The sequence below is a fragment of the Artemia sp. Qi Xiang Cuo genome, chromosome 3, assembly GCF_049724085.1.
Source record: "Artemia sp. Qi Xiang Cuo chromosome 3, ASM4972408v1, whole genome shotgun sequence".
In the NCBI taxonomy this organism is placed as follows: domain Eukaryota; kingdom Metazoa; phylum Arthropoda; class Branchiopoda; order Anostraca; family Artemiidae; genus Artemia; species Artemia sp. Qi Xiang Cuo.
The window spans coordinates 3,208,155-3,219,190 of NC_142796.1; the positions used below are offsets into that span (position 1 = coordinate 3,208,155).

The window sequence follows — 11,036 nt, forward strand, 5'->3', positions numbered from 1 at the left end:
ATGCATTGAAAATAAGCATAATCATCGAAATTCTTTAGGGAAGATGCAATTTTAATCTTTAATATAAACAAATATTAATATACCACCCTCCTCAACATATCCTGAAAGTTTCAACTTAATACCCTTAGCCATTCTTGATGCCTACCAGATAGGTCCTTTTCAACCCCTGGATTCATATAGTGATTTTTTTTAACTAAACAAATCCCTCAATATTCCCTTTAAATTTCAACTTAATACTCTTAGCCATCCCTGAGATATTGTCGATAAGTCATTTTGACAACTTGGATTTATAGAGTTTCTAAAAAAAATATGGTTCAATACCGCTCTCTAGGGCTATAATGAAAGAAAGGTTGAGGTGGTTAGGGCACGTTGTGCGGATAAAGGATGACAGATTGCCGAAGATTGTTCTTTTTGGCCAACCATCTAGGGCTAAACGGAAAGCAGGCTTCCCCGTCTGGGATGGGAGGACGTCATAAAGAAAGATTTAAAAGAAATGGGAACTTCGTGGGTGTGTGTAAAAAGGAAGGCTTTGAATAGATTGGGGTGGCGGAGGAGCTGTTAGTAGTAGTAGTAGTAATTATTTAGATCAACATCCCCTCAAAATGCCCTATTTTTATCGTGATCATTTTGAAGGGAAAGGTAGCTTTTCTACTCAGGATTGTTGAGAAAATTTAAACTCTAGACTTCAAAACTCATACCCTAAGTTCCAGCCTTTCAATTCATCAGCATCATCAAAATTACCTCAATTTTGCTCTTCAGAGAGAATCGTTTAGCCACACTTGTAATTATACATATTATTTCAGATTGTTGCAAACGCTGTCATATTTATTTGCACAAATTTTGCTGGAATGTTTACTCACTATCCCAGTGAAATAGCACAAAGAAAAGCCTTTTTGGAGACACGGCAATGCATAGAATCACGCATTCATATTCAGAGAGAAAATCACCAGCAGGTAAATATAGTACTGAAAAATAGAAATCACTTTAATATTTCTATCTACTCCTTCTTTTCAGAACAACTGAGTTGTTAACACTTAGCGGCTCCCATTCCCTCAACCTTTCACTCTTTACGCTAAAGTTTAACCAGGACTTAAGTGAAAGCATTTTAGAGTTTGAAAAATGTTGTCAGTTGGTAATTGTAGATATTCTGTTCTCCGATTTTCTTCAAAACGAATAAATTGGAATTTTGATTGCTCTAAGAAAATCATAGGCAGCGCAATTAAAAATGATGTGGGGCACATTGTATCTTGTATTATTTATTTATTTATTTTTTAAGCCAGGCAACTTAGTATAGAGGGAGTTGTCGTAGAAACTTTGAAAGGGGCTCACTCAATTGGAAATTGACAAGGCTAGTGGCCTTTTTAATGGTCAAAATTTATTGGAGGGCAACCGTCCCCTCCCCTCCCCCGTCCCGACGACCGCCCTGTCTCCGAAAACATCCCCACTGTCCTTACAAATAATACTACCAAGGCAAGTGAAGCTGCCCACCTAATCAATCTTTTCGTTACCCAATGTAACCTTTTCATCTTCACTTATTCCTAGCCTTAGTTACTTAGTCTTCTTCACATTTATTTTCAAACCTACTCTAGCACCTTTAACTCGCAAAACCCCTAAAAGTCCATTTATTTTGCTGACACTTTCATCTAGGATGCTTACTTAAATCATAAGCATAATCTAACTCCAGGAAGCTTTTGCCTCCTCATTTGATTCCGTAGTCTCCCATTACCTTTCCTGTACTCCTTAAGACAAAGTCTATCAAAATAATCCATATAAAGGGGGATAGAACACAACTCTGCTTAACCTGGTATACCTTTGTAGGGTATACCATACAAGGATAAGACCTTTGCTAAAGCTCTACTATCACCAGAATCGAACGCATGCTCATAATCTATAAAACTGAGGACTATAGGTGTTTGACGACTTAGGCACCTCTCAATTATTAACCTAAGAGTGAAAGTGTGGTCGACACATCCTCTACCTTTTCTAAAACCACACTGTTTTTCTCTTAAAACTTTGTCTACAGCATCTCTCAGTCTAAAAAGTATCATATTGCTAAGTAATTTGCTACCTACAGAGACCAGACTAATGCCTCGATAATTACCACGCTCACTCTTATCACCTTTCTTGTAAAGTGGCTTAATTAAGGTTTTCTTAAAATCGTTAGGTACTTCCCTTTTTTCAAAAATTTTATTCATAATCATCAGTAGCTTATTTCTAACCTCAGTGCCACCATATTTAAGAAACTCTTTTACCACACTATCCGCACCTGGAGCCTCATTATTTTTTAATCCTTTTAGTACTGCCGCTAATTCTTCCTTACAAAACAAATCTTCCTTCACATCCAAGGTATCACAAACTTTTCATTTTCCTCTTTATCTTTTCCTGCAACTCTTTCTCGATTTAGCAAATTCTCAAAATGTTCTGCCCATCTTTCTTCAACTCTTTCCTTATCACTAATTGCGGCCCTGTTCCTTTTTTTAACTAGGACAAGTCCGGGCGGACTACCCCATCTCAATTTATCAACATGCCAGAGCAATATTTTACTATTATGCTGTCTAGCTGCATATTCCAGATCCTGAGCAATTTTGTCCACGGCCTCCACTTCACACCTCCTTAGTTCATATTTGAATGCTTTCTCCACTTTATTTAATTCCTTTTGTTCTCATATGATCTATCACATATATAATTCTTGTACAAGCCCCTTCACCTCTGTATTAAATATAAAACATTTTCACGAATATTCATAGCTGCAGTCCTAGCTTTCTTCCCTAAGACACCTTCAGCAACTTCCCAAATTATTTTTTCTAAAATTATTCCAACCATCTTCCACATGGTCAAATTTTAAACTCTTAAGTTTAGCATTCAGCTGTTCCTGGAAAGTTTCTCTCAAATTCTCATCCTGGAGTCTATTAACATCAAAACATCCCAGGAGGTAGTTAACATTCCGAAATTTCAGCCTTAAATTAACCCTAGACACTACTAGATCTTTACTTTTAACATCAATAACAGCATTCTTATATACCCTAGTATCTTGCATTGATCCTGTCGGTCTTCAGTTTACTATAACATAATCATTAAGGTTTGCTGTCATATCATCACGTAAATACCATGTTAACTTATTGGCCATTTTATTACCAAACATAATATTCGTTATGACTAGATTGTTATACTTATAAAACTGCAAAAGTCTGTATCCATTACTGTTTTCTTTTCTTACACAAAATTTACCTAGGCTACCATCTATCCCTATTTCTACCGACCTGGGCATTAAAATCTCCTAGTAAAAACATCAAATTTCTAACTGGGACTCTGTCTATTTGCTCTTATAACTGTACGTAAAAATCATCTGAGTCACTAGTATCTCCGTCAGTCGGTTCTATAGGGGCATATACTGCTATTACTTATACCTTGAACTTTTTAGTCATAAAATGAGCAATTAGTTTTCTATTATTAATACCTTCCCAGCCTAAACAAGACTTAGCAGCTCCCTTATTCATCATGCGCCCTACTCCTTGTCTGTGTACCCCATCCTTCCTGCCTGAGTAAGCAAATTTTATATCACCTAATTTTATGTTTCCTACCCCTGGAATATGAGTTTCTAAAACTCCTAATAAGTCCAGTTCGAATCGCCTGAATTCATCAGTCAAAATGTCGACACAATACGCATCTTTTACCGTCGTGAAATTCCAACGTCGTTATATGTATTGAAGAGCATAAAAGATACAGTATAGTATAGCACTGACATCATGCACTGTTAAAAGGTGTTGTATACATACAAAATTTAGCATTATTAGCACATTATACCAGAAATAAAAAATAATATAAAACATGCCTAGAGGAAAATATTAAAAAAGATACCAAGTTGATGCTGATTTAAGTTTCCTTCAGGTGAGTACACGTAAGATTTTGAGTAACCAAACTTAAATATCACGAGGGGACATCAGGATTTTCGAAATGTCTGGATGGGGCATGGTACAAATTCAGCTGGGAATTACTTACCTAAGTTATTTGTTACTCAGATTGTTTAAGATTTTCTCTCTTAGTTCCGAAATGTCGTTGCCACTATTGCGTGCTATCACATCTGTTAATAATTTTTTTTTCAGATTTCATTACTTTGAGTGAACCAAAAATCTAGTTTAATCTCATATAAATATTTCCAGTATCCACAGAATTATGAATTGAAATGCCAAGAAGAATTCTGAGGATTTGGCTAATGTAGGCTATATAATTTAAACTGGACTTGGTGCATTCAAAGCAAAGAAATCGGAATTGAAATTTTTGGTAGATACGATAGAATGCAAGACGGGCGAATATGTATTTTATTCATCTTATTCATCTCAAAAATAGATGGAAAATGAATAATAAGCAAATGTCACTAAATTTTGTCTCAGACAAAGACAAAAAAAAAACTGTGAAAAACGGGAAATTTGCATAATTTAGAACTGTGTGGTTCATACCATTCCTGGAGCCATATTTATTAAAGTATTCGACAAATCTGAAAGAAATACTGGGTATGAATACCGAAACCTGGGTTTGGAGAATACCGTGATGAAATGGGCATAAAACGGGGCTGACTGGGGTCAAATCGTTAAATTGCTTCTAAGACAAACCTTTCCACTTTACTGAGTTAACACTATGTTGTTGTTAACTCTGAAAAAAAAGAGACATGTATATGTCAGAAATCAGAAGTAAAAGGTCAGAAAAAACTCGAAACTTTTTATTTGACAGACAAGAGAAAAACAAATAAAATCAAAATTTTAGCCTAACCTTCCATCTCCAAGGAAATGGGAAGAAAACAAATCTGATAAGTCTTTTTTCCTCGCTACGAACATGTAAAACACAAACTTTACTGTTAAACGACTACCGTGAGGAAACATCTTGTCAGGGGTATGAAAGGATTTTATCTCGCAAAAGGGGTTATGTATCCTTCACTGCATTATTAGAGATAACAAATTTGTGTAGTCTATGTTTCAATTAAATTAATGCTTACTTTTTAGTTTATAGTGATATAATAAATAATTACCTCTTTTTTTAGGAAATAATTACCTCTTTTTTTAGTATAAGATCAACAAATAAACTATGTAAAACCAAGAAGGCCAGGAAGAAGAAGACTGTACCTTATTAGGAACTTTTCATCAAAATTTTTCATAGTAAACAGAAATTAAACCCATATTCTACAAAAAATGTAACGCTATGACTAGATGTAAAGCTAATTTTTTTCTAAACATTAGATGATTTACCACAATAATCTTTTATTGCAGCATAATTTTACGATCCATTTCCTCCTGAAATTCTGGTTCTTTTACTAATAACACAAACAAAAATATGCTTATTTTTCATAATATGCGATACCATTTACTAAACGAAAATGACATGATAAAACTACTACTGCTAAAACTACTAAAAGTAACATGATAAAACTACTAATATGGCTAACAACTCACCGCAGCACCAAACCGTCTGCAACACGGCTACGCAAGCTCCTCTTCTATCCCATTCTGTTCAAAGCCTCCTCTTTACACCCTCCCAGGAAGCTTCCATTTCCCTTAAATTTTTCTTTGTGGCATCCGCCCACCCCAGACGAGGACGACCTGCTCTCCGTTTAGCCCTAGACGGTTGGCCGAATAGGACCATCTTCGGCAACCTGTCATCTTTCATCCGCAGAATGTACCCTAGCCATCTCAACCTTTATTTCATTGTAACCCTAGAAGCGACATTAAACCACATTTTTGGTAAATCCCACTGTTTGAAAAAAGGTCAGTCAGCTGGGTACCCAAAACAATCCGTGGGCAATTTCTCTGGAAAACTTCTAACAAATCTTCATCCGCTTTTCGGAGCAGCCATGCATTCAAGCCATGTTTGACGATGTCATCACTGTTGCTTCCAATATTCTAAATTCTTTTTTGTCCGCCTTATCCTCCTATTCTTCCAAACTTTTTTTTAACTGTGAAAAAAACACCCTGAGCCTTGCTATTCTACTTCTAACATCTTCACTGGTCCCACTGTCTTTACTAATAATACTACCAAGGTAATTAAAGCTGCCCACCTGATCAATCTTTTCGTTACCCAACGTCACCTTTTCATCTTCACTTATTCCTAGCCTTAGTGACTTTGTCTCGTTAACATTAATTTTTAAACCTATTCCAGCACCCTGAACTCGCAAAACCTCTAAAAGTTCATCATTTTGCTCACATTTTCACCTAGGATGCTTAAATCATCAGCATAATCTAAGTCCAGGAGAGTTTTCCTCCCCATTTGATTCCGTGGTTTCCCATTGCCTTCCTTGTGCTCCTTAAGACATAGTCCATCAAAATGATACATATAAAGGGGGATAGAACACAACCCTGCCTAACTCCTAGTTAAACAGTTCGTGGTAACAAACTGTAAGTAAGAAGCGATGCGGCTCAATAGTAACCGAAACTATAAGAAACAGAGTCTTTATAACAATGGATACATCAAAAGAATCAAATTTTGATGCTTATTCGAAATATATAAAATTCATGAAGTTTAATGTTACCCGTAAAAACTTACGAGCCTGAGAAAATTTGCCTAAGTTTTACAAAAAGGGGGCAAAACCCCTAGGAAACTAAGTGATCCTAATGAAAACCACACCATGAGATTCAGAATATCAGAGAACGCTGCTGTAGAGGTTTCAGGCTCCTATGTACAAAATTGGGAAATTTTGAATTTTTTGCCAGAAGCAAGATCACGGATGAATGTTTATTTGTTTGATTTTTTTTTTCCAAGGGGTGATCGTGACCGTATTGAACCATTGATCCTCGGAGATCGGGAGAGGGCTCATTTGATCGGAAATCAAAAGTTTTAGTGCCCTTTTTAAGTGACCAAAAATATTGGAAGGCAGCTACCCCCCTCCTCTTACCCCCTTTTTCACCCAAAACTGTCCGATCAGAATTTGGAGATAGCCATTTTCTTCAGCATGGTCGAAAGATCTAATAACTATGTCTTTGAGGATGACTTGACCCCCCTACAGCCTCCGGGGGAATGGCTCCAAATTGTAAACTTTGCCTATTGCTTACATATAGTATTGACTAATGGAATTAGAAAGATATTTTCAAGGGGGGGGGATTTTCTGGTGAGGTTGCTTACGTGGAAGGATCTTTCCACGGAGGAGTTTTGTGGGTGATAAATAAGAGTCAAACTCAAATGAGCAGAAATTAATATGAGTAGGGTTCTAAACCCCAATGGTCTCTAAAAGCCAGAATATCATTTGTACTTTACTGAAAAAAATTCAAACGAATTTACTTAAAAAATGTGCATTGTCAGTTTAATATAGATATGCTGATATTAATTCCTCAAAATATTAATTAATTTTTGATTTCTTAAAGCTATAAAATTGAAAACATTTAAAAAAAAAATTCAGTAAAGTAAAAATTGTATTCTGGCTTTTAGAAAGCATAGGGGTTTGAAACCCTACTCGTATTAATTTCTGCTCGTTTTGAGTTTGACTCTGTTATTTATTTTGATTTCTGTTTGTTTTGGGTTTCATTTGTTTATTGATAATGATTTGTGGTGGTCGTATGCTTGGTAGATTATTTGATTCTATTTTTGTTCCCTTTTTGGTTTAATGGAGTTCTTTACTTTTTTTGAAATGCTTATTTTGTGGGAAAAGTTTTTTTTTTAATTAATTTCTGCTCGTTTTATATTAACATAGTCCTTTTCAGGGAAAAAAACTGGGCCTCTTCTAAAGTTAAACAACCACCCCTTCCATAAAAACCTTAAATACCCTCTGGGCATAACTTACATCCCTTGCCCCTAATCTCTGGGGTTTGTTTAAACCTCTGGGGTTTGATATGTAGACTATTTCGAATAGAATGACTATCTCAAAATTTACACCCCTTTACCCCTTACCCTTATCATAACTTACAACCCTTACCCTAAGGGTTATAGGGGGGGTGTTGTCATCCTCGAAGACCTAATTTTTGAACTTTCAACTATGTTGAACAAAATGGCTATCTCAAAATTTTGATTGGATGTGTTTGGGGAAATGGTATGCGTGAGGGGGGTTAGTTACCCTCCAATCACTTTCGACTATGAAAAAGGGCACTAGCCCTTTCAATTTCCAATTGAATGAACCCTTTTTGAAGTTTCTACGACGACAGTATTTATAAAAACCTTGTATGCTCCCGGGGCATAACTTCCCTTGCCCTGAGGGGTATGGGTAATTTGTCAACCCCAAAAAGATTATTTTCAAAACTTTCAAATAAGTTGGAAAAAATGGTCATCTCAAAATTTTGATTGGAATTGTAGGGGGAAATTGTGGGCGTGAGAGGGGTGTTAGTTGCTCTCCAATCACTTTCAACTATTAAAAAGGGCACTAGCTCTTATTGTTTCCAATCAAATGAGCCCTTTTTGAACTTTCTACGACTACACTTTCTATACAAACCAAATATGCCCCCAGGGCATAGCTTACAATCCTTGTCCTGAGGGGGTTATCATCCTCAAAGACCTAATTTCCAGAACTTTCAATTGCGTTGAACTAAATGTCTATCTCCAAAGGTTGATTGGATGTGTTTGGGGAAATGGTGGGCGTGAAAGACGGCTTAGTTGCCCTCCTATTACTTTCGAGTATTAAAAAGGGCACAAGCAATTTGAATTTCCAATCATTTGAGCCCTTTTTGAAGATTCTACGACAACGCTTTCTATAAACAAAACCTTATACGCCCCCAGGGCATAACTTACAACCCTTACTCTGAGGGCTGTAAGGGAGTTTGTCATTCTCAAAGACTGAATTTCCAGAACTTTCAACTACTTTGAAAAAAATGGCTATCTCGAAATTTTGATTGGATGTGGATGGGAAAATGGTGAACGTGAGAGGGGGTTTATTTGCCCTCCAATTGATATCCCCTATAAAAAGAGCACTAGCTATTTCAATTTCCAATCGAATGAGCCCTTTTTGAAGTTCCTACGACAACCCTTTCTATAAAAAAAAACCTTCTATGGCCTCAGGCCATAACTTACAACCCTTCCCTGAAGGATGGGGAGGGGGGAGGTCATCCTCAAAGACATAATTTCTAGAACTTTCAACTAAGTTGAACAAAACGGCTATCTCAAAATTATGATTGAATGTGGCTGAGGAAATGGTGAACGTGAGAGGAGGGTTTATTGCCCTTCCATCACTTTCGACTTTTAAAAAGGGCACTGGCCCATTCAATTTACACTTGAATGAGCGCTTTTTGAAGTTTCTACGACAACGCTATCTATAAAAACCTTATATGCCGCCACGGCATAAGTTGAAACCCTTGCCCTGAGGGGTGTGGGGGGTTTCTCATCCTCAAAGATTTAATTTCCAGATCTTTCAACTACGTTTAACAAAATGGATATCTCAGAATTTTAATTGGATGTGCTTTGGGAAATGATTGGCGTGAGAGGGGGGTTAGTTGACCTCTAGTCATTTTCGACTATTAAAAACGGCATTAGACCTTTCAAATTCCAATCAAATGAGCTCTTTTTGAGCTCTTTTACGACAAAATATCTATACAAACCTTATATGCCCCCAGGTCATAACTTACAATCCTTGCCCTGACTGTCGTGAGGGGGTCGTCATCCTCAAAGACATAATTTTCAGAACTTTGAACTACGTTGAGAAAAAATGGCTATCTCAAAATTTTGATTGGATGTGTTTGGAGAAATGATGTGCGTGAGAGGGGGGTTAGTTGCCTTCCAATCACCTTCTACTATTAAAGAGGGCACTAACCGTTTAAAATTCCAAACGAATGAGCCCTTTGTGAATTTTATACCACAAACCTTTCTAAAAACCTTTTATGCCCCCAGGGCATACCTTCCCGGTATGCCCTGGTTCGGGAAATGGCGGGGAGATGGTGGGAGTGAGAGGGGGGTTTGTTGCCCTCCAGTCACTTTCTACTTTCAAAAAGGGCACTATCCCTTTGAATTTCCAATCGAATGAGCCCTTTTTGAAGTTTCTGTGACAACGCTTTCTATAAAACCCTTATATGCCCCAAGGGTATAACTTACAACCCTTGTCTTGAAGGCTTTGGAGAGAGTTTCCTCCTCAAAGACATAATTTCCAGATTTTTCAACTACGTTGAACAAAATGGCTATCTCAAAATGTTGATTAGGTGTGTTTGGGGTAATGGTGGGCGTGAAACGGGGGTTAGTTGCCTTCCAATCATTTTCGGCTATTAAAAGGGCACTAGCCCTTCCAATTTCCGATCGAATGAGCCTTTTCGAAGTTTCTACGAGAACTCCTTCGATATGAAGTGCCCTGCTCTAAAACCAACCAACCACCCAACCAACCAAAAAAAAAAAAAAAAAAAAAAAACATTGTGCCAACATCGTTTTTTACTTAGGCCGCACTGTTACGCTGCCTATGGTATAATCGAATGCTTGCTTCTCAATTATTAACTTAAGAGCGAAAATTTGGTCGGCATGTCCTCTACCTTTTCTAAATTCTCACTGTTCTTCTCTTAAAATTTTGTCTACAGCATCTCCCAGTCTAAAAGGTATCATATTACTAAGTAACTTGCTACCTAGAGAGACCAGACTAATGCCTCGATAATTACCACACTCACTCTTATCGCCTTTCTGATGCAGTGGTTTAATTAAGGTTTTCATAAAATCGTTAGATACTTCCCCTTTTTAAAAAATCATATTTTTGATCTTCAGTAGCTTATTTTTAACCTCAGAGCCACCATATTTAAGAAACTTATTTACCACACTATCAGCACCTGGAGCCAAATTGTTTTTTAATTCTTTTAGTACTGCCGCTAATTCTTCCTCATAAAGCAAATCTTCCTTTACATCCAAGGTATCACGAACTTTTTTATTTTCCTCTATATATTTTCCTGCAACTATGTCTTGGTTTAGCACATTCTCAAAATGTTTTGCCCATTTTGTAAATCCTGCAAATTCAGCACAGTGACTTTAACAAGTTTAAAGAGCGCTTAAGGGGAACAGAAATGCTTAAGGGGAACAAAAAAAAAAAAACATAAATCAAAATAAATAACAGAGTCAAACTGAAAACGAGCAGAAATTAATAAGAGTAGGGTTCTAAACCC

At 36.8% G+C, this 11,036-nt stretch overlaps 1 protein-coding gene across 1 annotated transcript in view; it reads left to right on the plus strand.

Annotated features, from left to right (window-relative positions):
* LOC148953655 (adenylate cyclase type 5-like) overlaps positions 1-1,887 on the plus strand; it is a 244,088-nt gene extending 242,201 nt beyond the window's left edge. Inside the window, exons 6-7 of the mRNA XM_089087272.1 lie at positions 804-953; positions 1,819-1,887. Coding sequence (XP_088943398.1) covers positions 804-953; positions 1,819-1,887 — 219 coding nt within the window. The remainder of the gene's footprint in view (positions 1-803; positions 954-1,818) is intronic.
* Positions 1,888-11,036: the final 9,149 nt, after the last annotated feature.